The sequence below is a fragment of the Corylus avellana genome, chromosome 9, assembly GCF_965113065.1.
Source record: "Corylus avellana chromosome 9, dhCorAvel1.hap1.2, whole genome shotgun sequence".
In the NCBI taxonomy this organism is placed as follows: Eukaryota; Viridiplantae; Streptophyta; class Magnoliopsida; order Fagales; family Betulaceae; genus Corylus; species Corylus avellana.
The window spans coordinates 17972208-17999677 of NC_142498.1; the positions used below are offsets into that span (position 1 = coordinate 17972208).

General features: G+C 35.5%; 5 protein-coding genes across 5 annotated transcripts; 3 read left to right on the top strand and 2 right to left on the bottom strand.

The window, feature by feature from the left end:
* The first annotated feature begins 2087 nt into the window (after window positions 1-2087).
* Window positions 2088-2616, top strand: LOC132189031 (uncharacterized). The gene is made up of 2 exons (XM_059603506.2): window positions 2088-2238; window positions 2342-2616. Exons 1-2 carry the CDS (start codon window positions 2095-2097, stop codon window positions 2513-2515), a joined length of 318 nt encoding a protein of 105 aa, XP_059459489.2. The 5' UTR covers window positions 2088-2094; the 3' UTR covers window positions 2516-2616.
* Window positions 2617-3359: 743 nt separating this feature from the next.
* LOC132189913 (synaptonemal complex protein 1) lies at window positions 3360-11182 on the bottom strand. The gene is made up of 19 exons (XM_088510490.1): window positions 10885-11182; window positions 10740-10789; window positions 10321-10528; window positions 10115-10240; window positions 9845-9943; window positions 8050-8726; window positions 7718-7966; window positions 7510-7638; window positions 7354-7422; window positions 7170-7280; window positions 6421-6528; window positions 6224-6334; window positions 6062-6148; window positions 5222-5311; window positions 5005-5112; window positions 4620-4706; window positions 4418-4480; window positions 3931-4034; window positions 3360-3705 (listed from the first exon to the last, which is right to left on the bottom strand). The coding sequence occupies exons 1-18, from the start codon at window positions 11039-11041 to the stop codon at window positions 3933-3935; spliced, it is 2631 nt and encodes an 876-aa protein (XP_088366616.1). The 5' UTR covers window positions 11042-11182; the 3' UTR covers window positions 3360-3705; window positions 3931-3932.
* Window positions 11183-13216: 2034 nt separating this feature from the next.
* LOC132189411 (putative mitochondrial adenine nucleotide transporter BTL3) lies at window positions 13217-16694 on the top strand. The gene is made up of 4 exons (XM_059604153.2): window positions 13217-13913; window positions 14547-14850; window positions 15058-15525; window positions 16114-16694. The coding sequence occupies exons 1-4, from the start codon at window positions 13453-13455 to the stop codon at window positions 16180-16182; spliced, it is 1302 nt and encodes a 433-aa protein (XP_059460136.2). The 5' UTR covers window positions 13217-13452; the 3' UTR covers window positions 16183-16694.
* Window positions 16695-19676: 2982 nt separating this feature from the next.
* On the top strand, window positions 19677-25384 carry LOC132189981 (uncharacterized). The gene is made up of 8 exons (XM_059604845.2): window positions 19677-20107; window positions 20227-20367; window positions 20538-20765; window positions 21994-22201; window positions 22862-22998; window positions 23795-23875; window positions 24817-24883; window positions 24972-25384. The coding sequence occupies exons 1-8, from the start codon at window positions 19788-19790 to the stop codon at window positions 25269-25271; spliced, it is 1482 nt and encodes a 493-aa protein (XP_059460828.2). The 5' UTR covers window positions 19677-19787; the 3' UTR covers window positions 25272-25384.
* A 306-nt stretch (window positions 25385-25690) lies between these two features.
* On the bottom strand, window positions 25691-26737 carry LOC132189982 (Trm112p-like protein). The gene has a single exon (XM_059604846.2). It carries the CDS (start codon window positions 26239-26241, stop codon window positions 25873-25875), a length of 369 nt encoding a protein of 122 aa, XP_059460829.1. The 5' UTR covers window positions 26242-26737; the 3' UTR covers window positions 25691-25872.
* Between the last annotated feature and the right edge of the window lie 733 nt (window positions 26738-27470).

Consider the following 27470-nt stretch of genomic DNA (forward strand, 5'->3'; position numbering starts at 1 on the left):
AAAAATAAAAGTAAAAAACGATAAATGATCCTATAGTAATTAGTTAGAACTATTGTGAGATAAAAATGCAATTTATAATATTACTATATATATTACATTTGAAAACATCAAAGAAAAAGAAGAAAATTAGTGGATGGAAATCAAAAAATTTATGCCAATCAGAAAATCCAAAATCAAAAAATTTATGCCAATCTGAAAAAATCACTTTCTTTCTTCTCAACTTCTTTTATTTCGTCCCCAATAAGTAGATTAATCAGTTGGGATTACGCCTAATAAAGCGGAGGTCACTAGTTCGAATTTTCCTCTCCCCTCACGCGCGGACATGTAAAAAAAAACTTCTTTTGTTTCTTTTCTAATCCTTTTGTAATTCTATGGATTCTATGATTTGCAAATTACGGCTTTAAGGATAATATATTAAAACTTTCCTTCTAAAAGCTTGGGAGGAGTCCATTTATACTCCTAAAAGGAAGTAGAAGGTTTGTTTCGGTTCAAGATTTTTTTTTTGTTGAAAAGAAGATTGTAAGATTTTATTTTTTATTTTTTAAAAATAAGGTTGGCGAGAGAGACCAACTATAACTATTTTAGCTATTCTACTTGAGCGAGAGCACATGTATGTTAAGAGCCGCACATGAGCTTGGTTGGATGGCTCAAAGAATGAAAGTTGTGCATGTGAAATACTTCAGATAAATCTCTCCTCCAAGCTCACCTCGTTAAAAATGCTTATGGTCCGTTTGAGTTTATGATTTTAAAATGTACGACTTGAAAACTCAAATTTCAAAAACGCGTTTAAACATTTAAAAAATTTATAGTTTTTTTTCTTTTAAAATACATTTAAAATATTACGTTTTTAAAAACACACCCCTTGCCTGCAAATTGACAACGCAATTTTTTTAACATTTTGAAATTGCAATTTATAAAAAACGCAATCTCAAATAATTTAATTTCTATAATTTAATTTAAAATATACTTTTAGTCCGTAAAATTGTAATACCAAACACACTCTTACCTTGTTCGTAGATTGTTACTATATTGAGGATGAGGCAGATCCTACCATTTGGAAGGACCAATAGGTGTCTAAACCCAATTGTTTTAGAAAAATGCTAAAGACCCCAATACTTTTTCTCAAATTTTCATTTTCAAATGATCTAGTCCGTTCAAGAAATAACAAGGTTTATATTATTATTTTTTTTCTTAAATGAACATGGGTCCAAATCATTTGAAAAAAAAAAAAAAAAAAGTGTGTTGGGTCTATAGCATTTTCTATAATTTTAAAACCTCATCTTTTATTTGATTTATTTATTTTAATTAATAAAGGTTGGAGGGGGAGAGCAATTGTTGCTATTCTAATCGGACATGGCCATAATAACACAAACCCGCGGGGCACTGCTCAGGAGAGACTTAGACGGCGAATGCCGCATGTGCACCCTTAAAATCAGTCAAGCCATAGCTTAACTGCCCGCCTCACAAGAGCATCGATAGAATTCAAGTGAGATAATACAAATAGACATAAGGATTCCCATGTTCGAGAGTCGAATGCTCTTGCATTATTTAAACCCCATGAAAATGCCTCTGAGATAATTGAACCACCACCTCTGGTGATAAATCTCATCTTAATAAGTCTGAGTATCATGACCAATACTCTGAGCTTCATAATGGAGTTTGGGTATAATTGATCATTACGAATTTGATTTGGAAGCATTTAGTCCCATGCTTTAAAATCTGAAATACAACACTAAAAAAATTAAAAATGATGGAAGCAAAATGAAATCCCAATACTTGGCCACGAAAAAAGACAAAGGAATCACAATTTTAAAATATTTGAAATCGTAATGTAATATATAAAGGTGAGAAGAATTTTTTATTGGCGACATTTTTGAAGAAAAGCGAAGTATTTTGCACGTGAAAACAACTAGAAAGTCAATTATCAAATATTTGACTTCAGGACATGAGCGCAAAAAGATGGTCCAATCAGAGCCGTCCTACCAATATTTATAAACTGAACATTTTCCCTCGCTGTACTGAGATTGAAAAAAATCAAAAGGAAAACGGGGAGAAAGAGAGAGAGAGAGAGAGAGAGAGAGAGAGAGAGAGAGAATGGAGGGATCGGATATGGAAGCCATGGACGACGCTCTGAAATCAAAGATAGTAGTTCGCTGTGCCAAAGCCGCGTTCCTGCTATCTGCGCTCAAATCGTCCCCAAATCGCTATGTAAATTCTACAACCGACGATCAACACGAGGTCACTAAATCGCGCCTCTCTCTCTCTCTCTCTCTCTCTCTCTCTATATATATATATATGCGAAAATTTTCTGAGTATCTTGTTATTTCGGAATTTGGCACAGGAAGTGGAGCTGATGAGGAGAGAAATCGGAGAGCTGAAGATGGAATTGGCGAGGGAGCGCTTGAAGAACAGGAGAGTCAAGCTGTGCGGCTTGATGGAGGTCGTTCTTGAGGTCACCGTGGTTCTATGTGTTTCCACTTTCTTCTTGATGCTCTCGCGCGCTCAATCTCGCTGAGCTCTGATGTGATGGCCATCTGTATTTGATTGTTGGTATTTGATTCTACTACAATTAGCTACTCCATCTACTTAGCGAGGCCCTTTCAGGTCGTAGCAATTATATACATTAGATTACTCACAAAAAAAAAAATGATAGAAATTTGATTGATTTCCTGAAAAGGAGCAGAAACTGTGCCTCTGCTTCGATGTATGTTTTCGTTGCAATCAACAACGGTGAACGATACCGTTAGAGATGCCTAGTCAATTTCTGACCGTCGTTCTGATCTCGGTATTTGATCTGAGTTTGAAATGATTTTTATGATCAAAAGCAAATCACACAGAAGAGTCAATTTCCCTCGCTGTACCCAAGTCCTTTACCTCTGTCTCCCATCCAAGACCACATTAGGAGATTATCCTTCTCTGGACACTGGAACTTCAGTAGCATTTATAATGTTTCTGATATTTTAATTTTTGTAATGTCCCCGTAAATTATTATTGGGTTGCAACGTTTCTTTCGTTAGGATTTTTTATTAAATCCAAATTGAAATTCAGAAAAAGGGCAAAAAATTAGTAAAAAAAAAAAAAACCTCGCTGACCCACGGCAAGGCTGAGGGTCACGGGAGACCCACCGCCTGGCTGTGGGTCTTGATTCAGAAGGGGGAGAGTTTTTTATTTTTTATTTTTTGAGATTTTGCATTTTAAATAAGGGTGTAATTATGCTTTCATAAATTCTTGGAATATAATGGACATTTTGCATCACGTGTGGTCACGTGATTGCGCTGGCCGTTTGACTCAACACAATTTCCTAATGGAATGGAATATTGCATTTATAAAGTTGAAATATTTGAGAGATGGGCGGTATATTAAGGGATTAGTTTCCGTCTATATTGATGTCTAATCACACCACACCGATATGGGATAGTGTACTCAATCGGGAGCAGATTTCAGTGTGTATACAGAATCTGTAATGCCATTCTCCAACCGTTCCCCTCCCCCCTTCTCTCAAAACACGTTATTTACATAAGAGCCAGTGTTTAACGTCCAAAAGTGACAGAGATCCAAACAGAACCAGCAAAGTGAAACTGCATAGATCTTCCGTATTTACAGTGTTAGGAGATCATCTGTTCCAAATGCCTTGGGCGGGCCAACACAATGCCATTCTTCTATCAGTGAAACAGTTCAAAAGAACCCCAGAAAGAATTCTTTGACCTGGAAGAAAGAAGAAGGTTGATCTCAGGCTTCAATACTATATATGCACGCTACTCCTTTATCGTTCTGTAATTATTTACAGCAAGATTAAAAATCCAACTAAAGGGGTAAAACCAAACTTTCTTAAAGCTCAAAGGGTAGCAGTTTTCATTATGGTTAAGAATGAAGGAGACACAGCATTTTTAAAAATAAAAATCAGGATTAGAATTAATAAATTGCAAGTACCTCTAATCAAATGCATAGGGATCATCTGCATAGGGATTCAGAGACCCTTCAGAAAACAAATCGCCTATGTTCGAAGGATGTGGATGACTTCCTTCTTTGACTCCCTGCATAAGCAATTAGTATGTAAGAACTTTGAATATTGAATTGTAGTATCATGGACAGTATTTAAAAGTAAAGCATATCCTATATAGAAACGGCTTGGGATACTCTCAAAATCCACTCATAAGAAACAAACAACTCATGGATGAAAATTTACAAAGTTAGTACGGTCACTTAGGGCTCCCTTCCTAATGTTATTGTTAAGAAGCTCTAAGTAATCAACATGTGGAAGAAAGTCTGTAAGAAGTATTACTGCTTTATCTTCTAATGGTTTGGCTCCACCACAAAAGGTGTTTTGTAAGCAGAATGGTTGGATGAAAATGGTGCAAAACATTTTCAGAGTAATGAGAAAGGAAGTTCAGTAACAGATAGTTTAGATTTTAGTTACCTTGACAACACTTCTGGGGGTATTGGCTTTCGGCGTATTCATCTTTTTATGTTTTCTTGGGTCCTGATATAACAGAACAAGTAAATTCAGCACCAGGAAATGCATATAAAAGGAATATGCAAGGATAGAAGCTAATCTGTTTACATACAATGTATCTTGTATACATAGGCTTAAAGGTGCTGCCAGATGGCAGGGTACATACCTCGAACATGACAGTACTTCTTGTTTTTCTTCGTTTTGTAATTGTTCGTCCATTAGAAGTTTCAACTTCATATTCATGGTGAGTTACCTGCCACCCATTAAGTATATCTTAAGAGGTTAGAGTAGGTATTAGTGCAGCCAAAATATATATGGTTAAGCTACATTAGCATCTTGATCAGCTGTCAAATAACAAGACATCAATATTCATTCTCCTTTCCTACAACTCAAATTGCTTTTACAAACACATACACAGACGGATAAGAAGCCAAGCGGGTGGATTGGTCCAAGTGGAGAACTAAAAAAGAGATTGACTTAAAAATAAAAAATAAAAAATAAAAAAAAATGATAAAGAAAAATTGGATCTACACTCTACAGAAGTGACTAACCTTCTTATGATGCTTAGGAATACTCCTTGCGTCTCCAGTGTTTGAATTCTCCACTTTCTTCAGCAACTTTGATACCGGTGTTTGTGCTGCTCCCAAGAAGGGAGAATCCTATTCTCAAAAGATACACAGACCAAAAGTGACTTTCATATCTTAAACTTCGCAAAAGCCTAATTTATTGCAAAGGCAGGTAAAATGATTTGTTGTTTCTCTGTTTCACCTTCTCTTCGTTCTCCTGTCTTACCAGAGCATGCTGACTTTTTTTGCTACCTACAGAATTTCTCATTTTGCATGATGAGGTGGAGTAATCCTGCAACATAGTAAAATTATCAATTTGATCATGTTGTGGATGGTAACATGCTATATATTTGCATTTTCATTGCATTGAATTCATCCATAATATATAGTATAAGAAATTTCACGCTCCAAACCTACCAGAAAAGAAACTTACAATATGCTTTGCTGCCTGTCATATAGAATATGAGTATTATGTTACATCAATTTGCAATTAGTTCTAATCCAAATGACTCTCCATGCACCACCTCGCCTCCACTCGTAAAAGAATATCTAAACTCATTCTAAAATATTTGTAAAGATTATATTTCCATTTAACATAAGATGTCTCTAAAGTATTGCAGATATTGCAGGCCTTTTCAGCTTTCTTGGTGCAACATCAGAAAGTCCTTGGGAGTTGGGAATAAGAAAGATAATTTCCAATAATCGTTGTAAAAATATGCAGTACAAAATTTTGTATCACATGAAAAAATCAATCTTGATTTTGGATATAAAACCTTTCGGAGCACTGAATGAGAAGGCTGAACTCTAAAAGTATTACAAACTTCTAAGCATTTATAACTTTACCGTTTTATCCTAAGTGATTTAACTGATTAACTAATGATCTTAACTATCTGACAAATACCACAAACAGATGCAACAGACTAAGTAATATCTTAATTTAAATCCCAGGACAGTCATATTAACTTATTTGACAAAGATTAGTATCTTTGCATCAGAACAAGTCCGCAAACATGAGAGAAATCTATTGACTATAGTAGCTAACCTTTTTTGAGTTCACTTCTTGGTCCTCTCGTGGCTTGTCACCCATAACTCTCCACTGCAATTGCAATAATGCCCTCTGCCTTTCTTCCTGCAATATAATATAAGCAAAATTAAATAAGGTGGAGATAATGCAATCAGATTAGCATTTCAGGAAAATATATACTTTGGACTTCTGGAGATCCAACTCCTCTTGCAGCTTCCTACACTCATCTTCAAGCTCACACCTCAAAGCTCTCATTTGAACTTCATGCTCATTCCTGAGTGACGTTGTTTTCTACATAAACTCACAAAGTATTAGCTACTGTAGCAATTTTTGGTACTAAATGACAATAACTTCATCCTAATTTGAAGCTAATCTACCTCTCTCAATTCATTTTCAGATTGAAGTTGGGCACGTTTTAGCTCTTCACTGTGGTCAGCTTTAAGGGCAAGTTCCTTCCTGTCATGCTCCTGCAGAATTCGACTGACCTACAATGAACAAGACCAAGGTTAATCCATCAATGAAGATTTTAAACTATTTGTGTAGGCTTCTTTTGTAAAACTTGGAATAAACATCAACACTTATAGCAGGCATAGTAAGAAGCTTGCAACACTTGTCCCTCAGAATTTGGTACCTTCCAACTCTGAAGAACTACAATTTGGTGATTGTCCCTCAGAATTTAGTACCTTCCTACTCAAAAGAACTACAATTTGGTGATAAGGATGATTCAATTAGGGAAGTTATATTAATTACATTTTATATTCACTATAAATTGCAGATAAACTTATCAAATGGGCTGGCTGACAATTCCTTAAGACTATAAGTTATAAACTCATTTAAAATGTGATATAAATTAATCAACTCAATTGAAAAGTAAGATGCTACCAAGTGGATGTCTGGTGTCTTAACATGTAAGTTTTGAAGTTTTTAGCAGATAAAGAAGAATTACTCCCCAACCATTAGAAAGATTTTGATAGTATCAGGGGTTGCATACGAAAAATATAACATGTCTGAGATGAATTAACTCATCATAACTTACAATAATAATAACATAAGATAGCATATCCAATGTTGCTGAAAGCATCGTATGCAGAAAGAGAATGATCAAAGACTCAATACTTTTGCATACCAGAGCAGCGTGTTCCTCCTGAACGTGCATCAAGTATTGCCTTGATTCTTCTTTGCATTGTTCGAGTTTTTCGCCACATTTTCTTTCCATTTCTCCCACAATTTTGTCTGCCTGAAGGTTCAAATTGATGAGGACCATGATTCACAGGTAAGCACATTGCAATTGCTGATAATTAAGAGTAAACCTTCTCTTTTTCTGTATTAACGATTTCCAGCTTCTCCATCTCATACTTCCTCCGTATGTCATTAATTGCCTAATCAATTTCAGCTTGGTGTCAGTCTAAAGGTGCTTGCACAAACCCATAAAGTGTTTGCATGAAGTAAATGGTTTAGTATAAAACCTGATCATTCCTCTGAGATAATTCTTTCAAATGCCTCGACAACTCCAATTGTTTACTCTCTAGCATCTGATCGTATTGCTTCTTAGCGTCTGCAAGTTTACTTTCAGCAGCAGTTAGGAGTACCTGATTCTGCAACAACAGACGGGATCTTAAAATATTCAAGAGTCGAGAGAACATATATTAAAATGATATAACTGCTTTTCAGAACCTCCTTCATATGATCTTCCAGCTTCTTCTCTCGCTCTTCACATTGCAAAATAAGCTGGTCCTTTTCCTCTAAGAGATCATGAAGCTGGTTGACTTGTTTCTCTATCAAATCAACATGCTGCTTACTTTTCTCACTCTCTTTTTGCAAAATATCCATTTCTTCCACTTTTTTCTGTATCTCTGACTGTAATTTCTCAGAATTGTCATTATTCTCCATTTCTAATTCTGAAATTTTCAGCAATAAATCTTGCTGCAATATGTTATGAAACAAGCTTAGCACAGCAAGAAAACAGTCTAAACTGTAGTATAAATGAGAGGACAAAAATTGCAAACCATTTTATTCTCAGATGATCTAGAACTTTCTGACAGAGTATCAATTTTCTCCTCTAATTCTGAGACCAACATATCTGTTTCAATCTTCTTTGAGACCAGAGTTTCTGCTTCATACTCCAATTTTTGAATTCTCTCTCCTGCTAAACGGCATTCCTCTGAAAGTTGTGCTGTAACAGACTCTTGGAATTTCTGAAGTTCGATAAGCTTATTGTTTAATTCCTGATTTACCAGTTGCAATGCATCTTTTTCTGATGTTATGCGTAAATACTTATCATGAAGTTGATAATACTGTTTCTTAGCATGCTTTGCAACAAGTTCTTTCTCCCGCCGTACCAACTTAAAGCAAGAGTCATAAAGAGAGTTCAGATGATCAAATTTGTCTGAAAAAGTCAAGCTCTGCTTGTCCAATACAACCAACTGTGCAGCAAACACATGAACCAAACCTTCGAGGTTTCTTATCTCTTGGAACGACATGTCTAATTTTTTAGCTAAGTCTCCTTTGCACAATTGAAAATCACTCTTTTCTTTCTCCAAGTTCTGCTGAGTGATTATCAATTGTTTAATTTGTTCTTCTTTGAGTTTCAACTCAAGGTGTACCTCTCCCAATTTAGAGTTCAAACTCTCTGTCTCCAATCTATTAGCCGCTACAGTTGCCTGAAAGTTCTTGATCATTTCATCTGTATACAAAATATCAAGAACGAATGAAATTATAAAGCATCCCCTGATTACAACTAGAAGCTAAAAGTTCTTCAAAATCCAAATTTTCAAAGGTGCAATTGTAATTTGATGGCCACAACGTGAGACATAAGTCTTACAGCCTAGGCCTTTAACAACGTGGTCTTTCCTTTTCAGTTCAAATCAAAGGAGATAATACTTTTTCAGCTCCCTGAAGAAAATAACTACTCAAATTATCTATGAATTTCTGATAGAAATGTCCTAGTTCAAGTAGATGAGCATATTATTTTCTTTTTCGAGTATATAAGTTGACTTATAACTTGTATTCCTGCACACAGAATCCCTATGGAAGCTATTCGAGTATAGTGCCTACAACGTTAAAATTAGAAGCTTTCGGAAGACTCATGAAAGAAATTATATTTATATGGGGAAAAAGATACTGAAGCACAAAGCCTATCTTTATGCGCCAACCAGCTTGGTCAATTTGCTTGGTTCCATTCTTCTTTCAATTAAATATGTTATAGAAGAGATACCTACAGTCAAATAATTTTTATTTCAACTAAAAGAGCAACAAACCAGCAAATAGTGATAACAATAAAGTTCACAACCAACTCAATTTTAACTGAAGAACCGTGTAACCAGGTGACATACTAATAGTAATAACAACCACAATGATGGTGACCATGAACACAAAACCATATGATGGTATTACACCAATTGTGCATCAATATTTTTAAATTTTAATAGGCGATAGAATTGGATAATTCCTCAAACATGAAAGACTGAAACATAATGAATAGCCACAAATAGTCAAATGAACTTCCATTTCAATTAAATATTTCACGTTTTACTTATCAAAAAAAAAAAAAAAAAATTCTTGGTGAAGCGAACCATAGTATATGCAAATTTATGCTGTTTTGATGCTTAAGCTTAAAAATCTCCAAAATACTAAATGATTACCAAATAAAATCCTAATGATGTTCTTCTACAACTGCTGCAATCCAAATTAGTTCAGTTTTAATATTTTATCATAATCACCAAATGAACAAGCAGTCCGAAGGAGCAAGCTGTCAGCCTTTGACAAATGCCACCTAAAATCTCTGCCAAGTAAAATGTTTACCTTTTTCCTCTATGAGATCGGCAGTCCTGCAGAGTTCATCTCTGTAAAGTTTATCTCTTTCTTCCTTCTCAATTTTGAGTTCCTCCAGTTCCTTTTCACCTATGACCAGGATTCAAACACAATACAGAATGCCAGATCAACATGGTGCAAACGCACTATTCTGCACAAATTCTATAATTAACGTCTATTTTAGCGTTATAACTCAGATGATTCTCATTTTAGATATTGAATTTGATCTTTATAGGAAAAACAATGGATGAGGGAACTCACGAATTCTAGTAGTTTCCTCTGCAGACTCTAAATTCAGGGACAGACCATGCATTTGTTGATTCAGACCATCAAGAGCGATTGAACTCGCAGAGAGCTTTTCTTCCAAAAAGTCCTTATCTTTCTCAGCTGTTGGATCAAAGTAGACACTATTACAACTGTGATCATAAGCAAATGTTAAAGGTTCCAGAGCTTGAAAGAAAACCTACCATCCCGAACCTGACCAGCCAAGTGCTGTAAGGTCTCAGTAAGTTGGTCACACAGGGTTTTAGTTGAAGAGAACTTAGATTCCAACCCTTTCCAGAGTTTCTCATCTTCTTTCTGCTTCACCTTGAGCTTAGCGTTTTCATTGAAGGCGTTCTGCAATTTTTCCTCTAATGCACGTACATGTCCCATGGATTTCTTCAACTTAGCGTTCTGCAATTGTGAAAATTGTTCACCAAACTATCATTCAATTCAAAGAAAACACAGAATTTTAAAAAGGAAAAACCGTAATTATGGAACAATGACTGAGAAATTAACGCGCGCGCGCAGAGAGAGAGAGAGAGAGAGAGACAAACACAAACGTGTACACTCACTCATAGTCTCATACACACACAAACATACACGCACACACAGGTTATCATACCGCCATTTCCAGATCAGTCTTAACAGAAGCTTGCTCTTTCACCAATTTCTCTGCAAATAAAATAAATCAACGACGTAGGTTACATAATGTATGTTCACAATTTTCGAAGAAAATGAGCCAAACAACCAAAATTTTCTTATCAAACCTGCTGTGAGCTTCAAGTTCGCGAAACTTCCCGATGAGATCGAATCCGAAGCAGGACGCGAAGAGAATGAGAAGCTCTTCGCGGTTCCCGGGACAGATCCTGCTAAGGATTTGAAGTGATCCAAGCTCTTCATGCTTGGAAACCCTAGCTTCTGCATTTCCGAAATCGAAGATCAATAACAGATACAAAACCCTAGAAATTTGTGTACGAACCTCTGTCTCTCCCTCTCTCCCAATCTAGAGCTCCGGAGCTCTTTCTGCTGTTTCAGGGTGTATTTGAAATAGATTAGGCGCCAAGGTGATGCTTATTTATAGTGACCGGGTTTTATACACGCGTTCCATCACACGAGCGAGTTAAACTGGGATCAGTGGATGGCTATTCTTTGGCGCGTGATGGCGCTACGGGACCAGCGTGGAAATGACCAATTAGGTCTCGTTAATATTTGGTCATGACATATTAAAGGAAAATTATATTTACTTCCTCTAATTATTATTCTATTTTTAATATCCTTTCAATTTATTATCGGAGTTACAGTATTCTATCTGCCTTCAACATAACAAAAATAATCTGAGATAAAAGAAAATATGACCGATGAAAAATATGATAATTAAAAAAGAAAGAATAAATAAATTATAAACAAAAAAATAAACAAGGGAAACTTCACTTACTTACACCAAATTATTTTATTGTTTTTGCTATCATACTATTAAAATTTAAAAACTCTTAGGCCCCGTTTGGTTCGCGGATTAGACCCTTTGATTGGATTAGCTAACACTAGGTATAGCTAGTCATTTGTTTGGTAACACTCTATTCCTGGGAATGGTTTATTCCCATGGGATTACTAATCCTATACACACAGGGTTAGCTAAGCCACTCAAAAACGAGTGGCTTAGCTAATCTTTTCCTGTGGGATTAAAATTATCGTGTAAATTGCCCACAAAAACCCCACCCTTCTAGCACTCACGTCTCTCAAGGAGACTCTGCAAAACGATCTTCATCTCTCAAAGAGCAACGATCTCTCTTCTCTGCGCAAGGTATCTCTCTCCCACTCTCTTCTCTTCGATTTTTCTTCTTTGTTTCTTTGTTATTTCATTCTCTCTCTGTTTCTTGAATTTTTTTTTTTCTCTGTAACGTTTCTCAATTTTTTTTTTTTCTTCTGTTTTTTTTTTCTTTTGATTCTCTTTATCGTTTCTCTTTGATTCTGTTTAGGGTTTTTTTTTTTTTTTTTTTTTAATTCTGTTTCTCCATCTCTCTTTCTCTATACTTTCTCAGTTTGATTTTTAATTCAGTTATATATATATATATATATACCCAAAACGTTTCTGAGTTTTTTTTTTTTTTTAATTTCTTTTGATTCTCTGTATCGTTTCTCTTTGATTCTGTTTAGGGTTTATTTATTTATTTTTTTAATTCTGTTTCTCCATCTCTCTTTCTCTATACTTTCTCAGTTTGATTTTTAATTCAGTTATATATATAACCTGTGTTCAAGCGTATATATATATATACACGCTTGAACACAGGTTGTTCAAGCGTACATATATATATATACACACACACGCTTGAACACAGGTTATTCATACCTGTTCAAGCGTGTATATATATATATAAAATTATATATACATGACATAACTGAAAAAAAAAAATTATAGTAAAATTGTTTATCTTTCAATAAAAAGAAAAGAATGAAAGTCCTTAATAATATAAATTGTATTTATATTATAAGGATATTTTAGGAAATAAGATCATAATACGATTCTATTCATCAACATATTGCATTGTACCAAACGAAAGAATGGGATTAGGTAGTCTATTCCAGCGTTACAACCAAACAAAGGAATAGGACTAGCTAATCTATTCCCAGTGGTAGCTAATCCCAGTGGTAGCTAATCCTTTTCCAATGGACTAGACAATCCGCAAACCAAACGAGGCCTTAATGTCAAGTATTCAAGTTTAAAAAATTTGCAATGTCATTCATATCTTTAGTGTTTAAGATTAAATCAGATGATAAATAGATAAAATATTTCTTATACTCCTGTAAAAATTTTAAAGTTACAAAATTACTGTAATTAATGAATCAAATTTTTTTATTTTTTTTAAAACAAAACTTTATCCACTACCAAAACTGTAGCATATTTTAATTTAATTTTTTTTTTCTAAAAAAACAAGTGTGTTGCAAATTTTCCACATCTTTCATTAGGATTTAATAAAAAAAATTTAACGGATGTATTACCTTGTTAAAAAAAAATACAAAAAAATACAAAATAGAGATAAAACGATTTAATATACTGTTCAGAAATATATATATATATATATAAAATGGACTAATCAGAAATCAAGAAACAAACGACTTTCGAGTCAGTCGAGGAGATAACTGTTCTTTGCGCGGCGATGGAAGCAAAGCAGCCGAATCCGCCATTTCCTATCTCCAATGCTCCAACTCTCACGACAAAGCTTACCCATTTCCTCGTATCCTCCAACCTTATCCCTATTCTAATGACGAAGGTTAAAAGCTCATGCCGTCCACATTCAAAACCCTAGATTTTTCCCAAGCATCATTTCGCTCGCACAATGCTGCTAGGACTGGACCTCAGCTTTAGCAACTCTCACTCTAGTACTCCAAATTTGTTTTGTTATATAAATTCCAATCTGAGCGTATTTGTTAGCGGCGGGTTGTTTCTGGAACCCACAATTCCTTCTTCATTCGTTAACTTAATTTCGTCCACAAGTTCTTCGATTAGCGTATCGGGCTCGGTTTCTTCTTGTACTTGTAGTCGAAAACCGGTGGTTTTGAGGAGAGAGAAGAGCGTTGGGTTTTTGACGGTGAGCTTAAAGAGTGATGGGTTTGTTCGGGAATCGAAGGTGTATTTGGTGCAAAACAGAGAGGAGGGGTCCGAGAAGGCGACGACGCGCGAGGAAGGCGACGCGGTTGTTGAGCGAGGAAAGAAACAGAAGGTTAGGTTACGGGGAGGTCGTGCCATGAACACTACCAAGCATCTCTGGTCAGGTGCTATAGCCGCCATGGTCTCCAGGTAGGAAATTGATTAGCCCTTGTGTAATTGCACATGCTTTTGAATTTCATTCATGCATTCCTGGATGGATGATATGATGCTTCAACGATTGATATAAACTGTTTTGTCTAATCCTTAACCCTGTATTCTATATGCTATTTAATTAAATTAGAGCATGTTTGGGATTATGTTCGAAAAATAGAGTTTTTGACAAATGCGTTTTGGCCATTTTTAAGCTTTTTAGACCTTTAAAAGTGCTTTCAATTTTTTTTATTAAATGGGTACTTTTTGATTGTTAAACGTACTTTTAGACCCCTCAAACACACACCCAAACAGGCCCTTAGTTGTACGAATGCGTTATATATTAGGCATGTGAGCAAGGTATTTGATACATCTGAGAAAAAAAACCTCCTTACAGTGTCTTGATTTATGCAGGGGAAAATTTTGAGACAGATAATATCACATGTATCCTTGTGTAACTGGTGTATTATGTAGCTAATAGATAATATCGCATGTATCCTAGTGTAACTGGTGTATTATGTTGCTAATGTTTGATACCAGGCATTGTGGAGCAAGTAGTTAGTTTTCAGATCATATCTGGTTTTTTTGCTAACATTTAATAATTTTATAACTTTTGGGTGTTGTTGATATCAGAACCTTTGTTGCCCCACTTGAGAGACTGAAGCTGGAATATATAGTTCGTGGTGAACAGAAGCATCTTTTTGAACTCATTAAGACTATTGCAGCTTCTCAGGGTCTCAGAGGATTTTGGAAGGGGAATTTTGTCAACATTCTTCGTACAGCTCCATTTAAGGCAGTTAATTTCTATGCTTATGATACATACAGAAAACAGTTGCTCAAATTGTCAGCCAATGAAGAAACTACGAACTTTGAGAGGTTTATTGCTGGTGCTGCTGCTGGAATTACTGCTACTGTCCTCTGTTTGCCACTTGATACGGTATATGACAATTTGAGATTTATTATTTTTCTGTGTTCTTCTTTTCTATATCTGATCAAATTGTTGGCTGCCCTTTGGTGTGCCTTTTATGTTAAAAGTAGTAAAAAGTTATAATAATTCTTGCAGATGCAGTGAGTTCTCCTACTTGATTTCAGCCTGCATTTTCATTTAAATTATATAAAAATTTTAAAATGCTGTATCTTTCAGATCCGGACCAAGATGGTTGCACCTGGTGGGGAAGCCTTGGGTGGTGTTATTGGTGCTTTCCGCCACATGATACAGACCGAAGGATTCTTTTCTCTTTACAAGGGCTTAGTACCTTCCATTATAAGTATGGCTCCTTCAGGAGCAGTTTTCTATAGTGTGTATGATATACTGAAATCAGCATATCTGCATTCACCAGAAGGAAAGAAGAGAATTCATAATATGAGCCAGCAAGGGCAGGAACTGAATGCTTTTGATCAGCTTGAGTTGGGACCAGCTAGGACCTTACTATATGGGGCTATTGCTGGTGCTTGTGCAGAAGCGGCAACATATCCATTTGAAGTTGTGAGGAGGCGGCTTCAATTGCAAGTCCGGTCAACCAAATTGGGTGCTTTGGCAACTTGTGTGAAGATAGTTGAGCAGGGAGGAATCCCAGCTCTCTATGTGGGACTCATTCCCAGTTTGCTACAGGCACGTATTACAAAAATCTTGATATACTCTTGTTAATCATTCTGTGTTCTATGCAAGGTTTTTATGGTCGTTAGATTCCCCTAGACATGCAGACAAAAATTTGGCTAGTTTTATCAAAACTGCAAAACTATAATCATAATATACCTTTTCAGATCTTTTGGGTATAATAGCTCTGGAAGTTATTACTTTTTATTTCAGGTCTGAAAACTAATTACACCGTATCATCCTAGGTAACTACAAAAAAACTATGGGTTATAAGCTGGCTTTGCTCCTTTAGTTGGTCTCTCTTCCATGGGAGCATATCCTTCTATTTCTTCCCTGCTCTGCCATATCATATGTAATGTTTTCTCTGGAAGATGTGTTGCTCTACAGAGTTGACCATCCCTAAGAAGTCCTGTGCTTCTTTGCCATCCATTTATGGCAAGTTAGTTTGCACAATTTATTTATTTTTGTCATACTATATTAATAATGAATTGTCTAGGTTTCGTTTTTTTATTTTTCCTTTTCATTAATCACATTTTTTTTTTTATATTTTTCTAATTAGGTTCTGTTGATTTTTCTTGTTCTTTTTATGTTCTGCATATTCAGGTACTTCCTTCAGCTTCAATAAGTTATTTTGTCTATGAATTCATGAAGATTGTTCTCAAAGTGGAATGAACAGTAATGATGGATCCTCTAGTAGAATTTATTGGAGGTTGTACAGTGACTTGACGATGAGCACCAGATAAAATTTGAATTGGTAAGAGTATCGTTGCCATAGACAGTAGAGGCAAAGACTGCTCTGCCCTCACCACCCGGTTCCATTCATTCATGCTGTCTATACTTTTGAATTGCAAGATGAAAATAAAAAACTTCCACAACACCTCAGCCTTCTGATTACTTCTTTTTTATTTTTTATTTTATTGATAACTGGGATATCCGGAGCTTCGCCCCGACCATATCTCTGGGACACCATGTAAAGCGCCCCCTCCATACCGTCGTGTGGCCTCATTTGCTAATCTTTTGGTTTTTGATAAATTGTTGCTTCAGTAATCCCATATGCACAAGATTCTTCTTCCCTTTCCTAAACTAAGGAAAAGCTACGGTGCTACCCAAAATTTAAGAAAGCGCTTTAGCTTCTCTCAAGTCTTATCCTTATTTTATTAAGAAAAAATATTTTTTCTTTCTTCCATTTTGTCTCTCTTTTTCTTACAATTAATTTGAAAGAATACTTAAATTGTATAAGGAAAAAATAATGGAAGCTATTGTAAGTGTATTTAAATATATAAGCAAAAGATAATTTGATTCCCTAAATCTTAAAAAAGTTAAAAATTAAAAATTAAAAAAATTAAAAAAAAATTAAAAATAAAAAAATCTAAGGAAAATTACTACAGGTAAACATGTTTACCCTAAATCTGTTTAAGCAAACGTAGCAAACATGTTTAATCTGTAATCATGTTCAAGCAAACAAAGCAAACATGTTCAAAAGCAAAATATAGCAAACATGATTACAGATTTAAGCAAACATAGCAAACATGTTTAAGCAAAACATAGCAAACATTCCTAACAGCAGCTTTCTTTTGATTTTTTTTCCTAAGTTTAAGGAACAAAATTACTTTTTGCTTTCCTATCAAAGTATATTTCACAATAGATTTCCTTATATTTTTCTATACTATGAAAATATTATTTATTTACAAAATATAAGTTTTCTACCTACTTTTACATTTTTTACAAAATCTCAACACAATCCTCAATAAAAGACAAAAAGATAAAAGATGAGAGGAAAGAAAAATGTTTCTATTAAAATAATGCATCTTTTGGTTCCTTACTTTTTGTATATATATATATATATATATATATTTTAATTTTTCCTAAATATAAGGAAGTGAATGGACTACAGGGTATCTACTGCTAGTACTCTAACTCTCTAAGAGAACGTAGTACTCTAAGAGAACTACTACTAAATGCTTCAACACCCATGGACTCTGTTAGAGACTTAGAGTCATGAAGTTTAGGACTTTGTTGATCTCCCAATTAAAAAAAAAAATCAATTACTTAATACAAAACGCTATGAGACTTCGTTACATAAACTTTGAAAATGGAAAGTGACATATAACATTCCTTTCATGCACTAAACACTATGACTCATATGAGTGATATATAGCATTTCTAGTTGGGCATAGCATGCAGTTATTGGTGGATGTAGCGTGGACGTTCACCCACTCACAACTACCCTAACATCCTCTTTATATATACGTCGGTTTACAGCCTCATGCTTTGAAAACGAAATTAATAAATTAGATAGACATAAATTTGCCTGCAGGTACACACACTTTTTTCTCTAATTGCAGGCACACACACTTGACTATTTAACTTCCAACCCCCACCCGCCAACCAGAACGGCCGATTTAGTGAACACACAAAGTCTAGGATATAGTTATGATCTTTTTTAAAGTATATATTAATTAAATAATTATATTGAAATAGAAGTCTTGAATTCAAATATTAGGGGTATCAATAAATTTACGGTTAGCGGTTATTGGCAATAACGTTAACCGTAACCACCTTAGTTGTTAGTAGATTTCACTAACTGTTGGGCTTTTTTTGGGCTTTTTTATTACTGTAACATTTTTTACTCTCATTTGTTTTGTTGTATTTTTAGTGTCTTCTTAGGCCAAATTGCTATAAAAAAAGCCCATATTGAAAAATCAAAAATATTTCACCCCAAATTTACATTTACTTGTACTTTAAAAAAAATTCTTTAAATATTAAATCATAACCGGTTAACTTAAAAAAGAAAAAAAAAAAAAAAAATTCAAGACAACATGTAAAAAAAAGTCCAACACAACTGTCACAATATATAAAAAAAATATAGTTAAAAAGTTCATCACAACATATAAAAGAAGTTTAAATAAAACATATGATATATATGATTATATGTCATATTATATATAATTATATATATTATTTGTTATTATATAATCATATGATTTAATGATCAATTCATCATATGATATAATCATATCAATCATAGTGATAATATTACTAAAATTATAATGATAATACATTAATACTTCAATTGTAATTATAAATATTATTATAATTATAATTATAAAAATATATTATATAAAAAGACGGTTAGTAAACTCAAAAACCTCTAACCGCTAATCGCTGGGCGGTTATAGCGGTTACACGGTTAACGATTAATACGATTAAGCCGTTAGCGGTTAACGAGCGGTTTCTAACCACCCGCATTGGCACCCCTATCAAATATGAATATCTACTATCGGGTTGGGTTGAAAGAGAGTTTGAACCCAACCATGAAAATGGATAAATAATAATTTAACAGGAAAAAAAAGAAAAGCAAACCTACACATGTTTTCAAAAATGTTCTTACATATTATGCCAATCAGGGACGGAGAAATGGGGCCGGTATAGGTCATGCCGCCCACCCCCAAAATTTACAAGTTAATTTTTTTTTTTTTGGTCTAAAGATCCTTACCAATTAAATTTTTTGGTCCTTGACTGCCTGCTACCCATATTAATCTTTGCCTCAGTCCCGTGCCAATGATTTGAGATTGTACGGTAGGTATAAATGATGTTAAAACATTAAAAATTAATTGAAAATAGAGATCAAACTTTAAGATTTATTATTTGATCAACTTTAAATTTATTTTATAACAAATGATAGAAAATTTTCATTTGTAATTGTAATTAACCCATGAAAAATATACACTACATTTTTTACATAACATCTTTTGTACAATTTCACGTGGTGATTTGATATTAATTTCTTAAAAGCGGATGTTGAAGATAAAGATTAGGGAATGTGCTTCATATATATATATATATATATATATATATATAAAAGTAATGCTAAGTACAATTTTTTATTCTTCTAAAATTTTTCTAATGCTAAAGTGGTTTTTAAAATCATCATTAAATTTTAGATGAATCATACTTGAATTTTGATCCAATGGTAATTTTGAAAGCCACATCAACTTTAAAAAAATTTAAAAAAAATAAAAAGATGGTACGTAACATTACTATATATATATATATATATAGACAATCTTTAAGGGCTAAAAATGAGTCAAACGCTGACCTTCAAACCGCACACGTGTAAGTCATTCACTCGAGTCTTGATAGACGCAAAGACGTTCTTTCTCGTCACTTCCTCCCTTTTCTCCTTCGCTTTCAAAAATTCCCACCAAGTTTTCTCGACTGCAAATTCATCTCCTCCACAACACCTAAATTTCCTGCAAAAACCCTAATTCACCACCATGCAGCCGTCCGGCGACGGAATTTCCGGAGCCGACGGCCGCTGCTCATGCTTCTCCGACGAGAATGGTGGTTTTCACGGCTATCACGACGGATCCGGTGATCCGAACTGCAAGCATTGCAGAAAACCCGATACTTCGTCCTCATATTCTTATTATTCGCCCGTGTTTAATTCGATTCCGTTGACGGACTCGGAGAAGCTACGGAGAATTTTCATTGCTTCGGTTAAGGGCTTCACAATTGGAGCTAGTCTCAAAGGTGGCCTTGCTCTCTTCTCGATCTTAGCTCGATTGAGACGACGGAAGGTCCTAACCTCCTCCAGGTGAAATTAGTTGAACATCAAATCTTTTTGCAAATTTCTTTTTCTAATCATTGTTTTTGTGAGTTTGTTCTTATTTCTTTGTTTAATATTGATTTTATTTTTTTTGGTTTGGTGCACAGGAAGGTCGGTGTGATTACGGACAGTGAAGCAATTGTAATGGCTGCGAAGGAGACCTTGAGATACGGTCTCTTTCTTGGAACTTTTGCTGGTACATTTGTCTCTGTGGATGAGCTTATTGGTGCTCTGGGCGGTCATCGTAGGCATGTTCTTTATCTTCTATTTGTTAATTACTGTTTTTCTCTTTAAATTATTTGAATTTGAACCAGATTTGTGAAATTAAGGTATTAGTTATAGCGCGTGTTGTGGAGTAAATGATTTGGTTCCATTGATGCTCGGATTTTATGGGTGGAGTGTTGTTGCTCTTGTTCAGGACTGCGCAATGGAGGGCTCTGGTAGCGGGGGCGGTAGCGGGGCCGTCGATGCTGCTGACTGGGTTAAACACGCAGCATACGAGCTTGGCCATATACATACTCATGCGTGCTGCGGTCTTGGCGTCGCGATGCGGGATAAAGAGCAAGCGGTTTGGGCGAATTTGTAAACCTCTCACGTGGTCGCATGGTGACATATTTCTCATGTGTCTCTCCTCTTCACAAATTTTGTATGTGTCCTGTCCTGCCAATGTATTGCAGATCTGTCTAGTTTAATTGGGTTTCAGATTTTGATATGTTTTCATATAAGGTTGTTTTAGTATATAATTCTGGCAATGAATTTGAGGTATATGCTACTAAAATATGTATGAAGTTCTTATGACCTCTTGATCTCTTTAGAAGATTTATGATCTGATGGTTTATGCCTGGCGATACTACTGCAATAATGATCTTTAGTTGACTGTTAAATCATGTCAAACAACCATCTGACTATAATTACATAGATGTTTGATTAGTCATAAATGTTTTACTTTATGTATACACACTAATAATATGCTGAATTACTTATATCTAATGTGAATCAGCTATGTTCGAGTCAACTTTCCTAGTAGCTTAACTACTAAATAGGTTGGGAGTTGTACTAACCTCTGAGCTTAAATAGCTTCTACAGCTGCCAAAACTTGTAGCTAGAAACGAGCTACTTCCATTTGAAAATTATGAACATACTGCATGGGGATGTCATGAGATTGAAGGAGGGACCTCCACTGGTAGTACCAATAGAGATGTGGTCTACTCTACCTAAGGGTGAATGTATCGGTTCTTGGTCTTCTACTCATGAATATTTCATAGATCAACCAGTTAATTCATCAAGACCTTAATAATGTCTCAGGACTGAGGTCCAAAGAAAGGTGAGACACACTTTTTAAACCTTGAATTAGAAAACTTTGAATTCACAAGAAAGATGGGAAAAAAGAGATCATCTAAGGTATTTGTTTTATTATAGCAAATTTCAGTATACATCTTTGTAGATGCTAATCTTAAATCCTTATTAAGCGAGGATTTTTTTCCTTCTAAGCCTTCTATTATGAAAACTATCAATTTGTAAAATATGTACGTCGTGAAGTCCATGGATGTATTTAGGTTATCCCTATAAATGCTATACCAAATTAGACACGTACATTTGTAGTTCCCTGTCTGATGTTAGATGTTTTAAAATCATGCATAGTTTGTTTTACATTATCAAATTATTGTTATGAAATAGACTCTTTGTTATTTATTTTGTAATTGTAAATGGTGGAATGCTTTGTCCATCCACTTCATAATATCCAAATTGAAGAAGTGTGCCCTCTTATACTTTCATAGGTCAGCGGCTGACTTTAAAATTTATTATGATGCTCTATTTAGAAAGGGATAGACTCTTATCCTATTATACATCTAAAGGAGAATTCTGCTTTTCAGGTCTGCTTACATATTGAAGCAAGAGAGTCTGCCCGCATCATACAAGTCCTTTCTCAACAAACATGGTGGAAAGGATTCTGTTATCCTGCAAGGTGTGAAACAGATTGCAAGTGGCATTCCTTTTACTAATTTGGAAGAAATCGAGAAATTTTACAAGGGGAAGGGGACAAACATTAAACTAGATCCTGAAATGAAGGTTCCCTGCTCGGTATGCATTCCCAGGTTTATCCTACTCTTATTTTATCAAGTGATGATATATCACACTTTTTTGTACATAGATATACAATTCATTAACCAAATAAATAAAGTGATAAAATTGGATGTGCAACATTCAATGAATACTTATACTTACTAAATCTAAAATGCTTTGTGTGTGTGTGTGTGTGTGTTGGTACATACTCCCAGTATTCTTTATAACATTGGGTCATTGTTCTCACTTAAAGCACTCTAGTTTACTTCAGTGCAGCAGTCTAATGGTATTATTCTTAATAAGTCTCGTTTTTAGAAAAAAACCAGATACCCGGTCATTCAAAAAGCATAGAGCCACTTGCAGGAGTTATTTGACATCAGAATAACCGAACATGTAGATTGAGTAGGTAGGATTCATCAAATATGAGGGATACACTATTCTCCTGAGTTGTTGTTTACTTGTTTCATGCAAAATTTCCTGATCAATAAATAGAGCCTTTGCATGTCTTTCATACTTATTCATTTTAGCTTGAAATGTAAGGCAGCCTTTGCATGTTGCATTTGCCATTTTCTAAAGTTCCTGTTTGAATTGTGTGTGTATATATCCTAGAACAGCGTATTATCACTTTTTTGCACTTTGCTCAAATAGTTATTGTGCAGTTTTTATACTTATTTGCAGATCATACATGGAAATCAGTCATGCAGCGCACATGTTCTTTCTTTTTTTCTTCAAGCCTATAAAAGAGCATTGCCAGTGTATCTACCAGTATATTTGATTCCTGCACTGATAGTTCATCGTCAGGGCCTTCGGAAAAGGTGATGGATCTAGTAGTTTTTCCCAAGTCTTATCAATTTTTTTTTTTTTTTTTTTTTCACTTAGTCGCTATAAGAAAATGTGTTAAATTGTTTTCTGGTTGTAATTGCTAGAGAATATGCTAGTTCAAGTGTAGTTGGTGTTGGTAATTTCTTTTAAGGTGACAGATTATGATATCCTGCATGCATCCTGCTCTCATATGATTACCTGAGTTCCTAGATATAATGTTTACGGTTAACATGCTGGCTAGCTACATAGCTGCATAAGTGTGCTATAAATTCTTGGCATGACTTCAAACAAATTTTTGTTTTAGCCTATGTTGTGGGAAATAACTAGCTGATGACTTAATGACTGGGTTGAGTCTGCTCGTGCATTGGAATCACAGTTCTTTATACAGTTGTTTCTGTTCATCACTTTGTTCCTAAAAGCCCTATCTGCAGTAGATCTATAAATGGTTGATACCTTCCTTGTGAAACCCAAAAAATTCAAACTTGAGCACTCAGAAAACATTTCTCAGTGCCTTTTTTTCTCCAACCTTTATTCATCATTATAATAAGAATTTGAGCACATCCCCTTTACTTTATTCCTGCTTCTTCTTCTTTTTTTCAATGAACAGTCTAAACTTGCCTGCCAGTTTTAAAGATGCTTTCGGTCCTTCTTCATTCTTCATTGTACTAAGTACCCCTTGTTGTTTGTGCTTTAAGATCTTTTAGAAATACATATTGGATTTTTGTCAATGAACTCATGTTCTGCTGGACGTATCACTCATGGATGATTTATCTGTTTGATTGTATGCAGGCCTTATACAATATTAGGAAAGGGTCTTCTTGGCACTGCAAGATCAAGCTTGTTTCTATCTGTATATTGCTCATCTGCCTGGTTAGCATCTTTCCTTTTTTCTTTTAGTTATCTCTGCACTGTCGTGATCCATTGATGATGCCATGTTCTCTTGCGCTGAAGAAGTTATTTGATACCATAAGGGTTATGAATTATATTTCTATATTATAGGGACCCACACCAGACATGAATCCTAGAAGTTATGAAACTAGTTCTGAGTGCATACCATCTCACTCCAATATGTTAAATGATTGAAAACTTGTTTCAGGGTATTCTTGTTGGTAATAGCTTCTTATAGCAAGGAAAAAATTATAGCCGTTAATGGAAAAATCATGGTGGGCTCTATCTGTCCAAAGAGAAAAAAAAAATGGTGGAAGCACACGTGTTTGCTGATAAGATGCTATATTTTGTTTTTTGTCTTTTGTTTTTTTTGTTTTTTTTTTTTTTTTTGGTTTTGTTGAGTAGCTGCTGTTGCATTATAAGTTGTTATTCAAGAAACTGAGGGGAGGTTTGAGAGGTATGAAGTAGTACTGTTGAGAGAATTCGAAAATGTTGGGCAATATGCCAGAGCATAATTGAGTTGTCAAGTTGGCATATTCGTCATAACAAAACCAAAAAGAAAAAAGAAAAAAGAGAAGGACGTGTGTTTTAAATTCTTGAAAACGACATCGATCTAGTAATTGGATGTAAGGTACCTAATTTTGCTCTTAATGTTTCAACAAAGGAATGCTTTGCTCTTTCCGTGTTCTAGCCTTTTGTCGAGCTTTGGCCTCAATAGTCAATACCAATTTATTGATCACTGATCAAATAATTAAAATGCTATAAGAATTGCAAACTAAAATGCTACTGCACAGCTTTTGCATTGCATCAAGCGGTCAAGGAGTCCTATTTACACGTGCCCTAAAAACAGTCAAATGTGCCCTGCATTTCACCTCATATTTTACACCTGCGATGTTCATAGACTCATTTTTATTTTTCACCAGGATGTGGACGTGCCTGCTCTTCAGGATCTTCAAGAGATGTAACATTCCAATGGTGGCAATGGGAACGGTATAGGACTGACTCCAACCATTTGATATCAAAAGAAAAAAAAAAAAAATGCTTTTGCATTGAGAGTAAAAGCTATGTTCTTGTGCAGTTTCCAACTGGCTTGGCATTGGCCATTGAGAAAAAAAGCAGGCGAACTGAGATATCACTCTACTGCCTTGCCCGGGCTATCGAGAGCTTCTTCACATGTATAACTGAAGCTGGATATCTGCCACAGTCAAAGAATTTGAAGAGAGCTGATGTGGTGATTTTCAGCTTAGCAACGGCCATCATAATGCACTGCTATTCGCAGGAAAGGGAAGTTTTTCGATCAAAATATTTGAATGTTCTTGATTGGGTGTTTGGCATTCCGCCTCCCCCATGTGAGACCCCACGCTGCAAAAATAATTAGAAGCTAGTTTTGAGGGAGAGTTTTGGATGGATGTTATTGAAATTGCTTGTATGCTGCAGGGTTAATTTTTACCTTGCGCAGTTATTATTCGAGTTCAAAAAAAGTTGGAATCACATTTTTTTTTTCTTGTATTATCTTCATTCATTACGGATTGGTTCAAATTGCGCTTTCAAAAGATAAGAAAGATGAGGAATTAGATTAAAGCAACAAACAATGTAATTGACCTGCATTCACTTTGGTTTGTGTTTTGGGTGCTGGGTGTTGTTGTTTGTGCAGTGTAATTAATATGGATTGATCACAGATGGGTTAAAGCTTCAAGATATTGTCACAGATTAAAAGATTGCTTGAAGCCCTTTGTCAGGTCATCTATCTTTGCACAGAACTTAAGTAAAAACCTAATTGATAATTCACAAAGAAGATGAAGAAGAGGATAACTTTAATTTCCATTCGCTCCAACAAAAACAAAAGCCTCTTATTTGAGGTTCTCAAATAAGCACTTGATTTAATTACCCAAAACCCCTAAATTGCTTCTCGACTAGGTAGAAAGACCAATACCAAATTAATAATATCTGAGAGCCAGTAAATAATAATATTATCAGATTCAGACCTCGTCTTCGTGAAGGAGCATATTGGGGATGCCCTTAGTGACGGGGAAGCGGCGACCGGTCTCGGGACAAACGAGAGCGCCCTCCTCGAGGTGGAGCTCCAGCAGGGCGTGGTGAAACTTGGTCAAGAATTCGTTGGAGTCGAGCATGGACGAGTCGACCTCCTCTGGGAGCTCGGCGTAGCCCATGGTTCTGGCGGCGTCAACGAGGGCCTTCCACTCGATCTTCGGAAACAGATTTCGTAGGAAGTCTGCGCTTAACTCCACCTGCTTCTCTATCACCTTCTCCACCTCGATGCCGAGAGGAAAGCCGTTGGCCACGCCTTTGATGTTGGAGGAGAGCATGTTATGAGTTAGCAGCCTCATCTTTCGCTGTCAGTCGCAATGGAGTAGCAGCAGAGCAATAGGAGGGATGTTTTCGCCTTTTTGTGGAGGCGAAAAGGCCCAACCCAATTCTAAGAGCGGCGGAGTGGTAGCCAAAAAACCGTTCGAGCGAGAAGACAGGCTCGAGCAGCGCGCCCGTCCGATACCTAACCCCTAAAGAAAGAGCACGCGAAGCCAAGAGAGAAGCTAGGCAGCGAGAGCTGGTGATGATGAATAAGGATTACAAGGAGAAATCGGGACTCTCGGAGGATCCGGTGATCATTCGCACTTGGGGATTGGATCTGATATCGCTGGGATCGTCGACGACGAAACGATCCCCAAGTACGGGCTCACGGCACCGATGATGAATCTGTCTTCGACGAAGACTTCTTTGTATTCTCTGGGAATCTCAAGAGAAACGGTAAACAACGTCAGAGGTGAACGACGGCGCAGGTTGATAGGGTTTTTGGGATAGGGCGTTTAAATATATCTTTGAAAGGACGTGGTTTCAGTCTTAGGAAAAATCTTATTAAACAATAATAATCATTTATATATTTTTTTAATTAAAAAATACCGGAGTTGAATCGTAAATTATCGAATTCCAACTTCTGACGAAAATTACCAAAAAAATATATATATTCTGACGAAACCCTAAAAAAGGGCTTCTAAACGAACATAGCGTAAACAGTTTTGGGCCTAGTTTAGATTAGATAGGCTCCATTCGAACTCATTTCATTTAGGTCAAATGTAAACATAAAATTAGGTTTGATCATTAGGCAAGTTATAAATTTGGTTACCTCAGTATAAGATTTTATAACTTGTTAACTTTATTTTGATTATTTTTAACTTGTAATGAGAACATGTTAAGTGTTTTTTGATAAGTAAGAATTTGTTAAGTATTTAAACAGATAAGAAAGAATTCTCTTCGTAATGTAATAGATATAGCAATTAGCACGTAAAGACTTGCATAAGTAACCCAAAGGAGTTGGCTTAGTGGTTTAAAAGAGTAGAACTTAGGATTCTAAGATGCTCCTCAGTGGTCTTAGGTTCGAAACCCACCGGTACTACTTCTCCTTTGGGGCCTCACCCTCTGGTAGGGCTGTCAAAAATTACCGGGGAACCGGGAACCCAGTTCTGGTTCCGATTGCAAAAAAAAAAAAAAAAACCGGGACCCTGGTTCTAGTCCCGATTTTTGGCACCCGAAAAAAACCGAGAAACCAGAATCAGGTGCA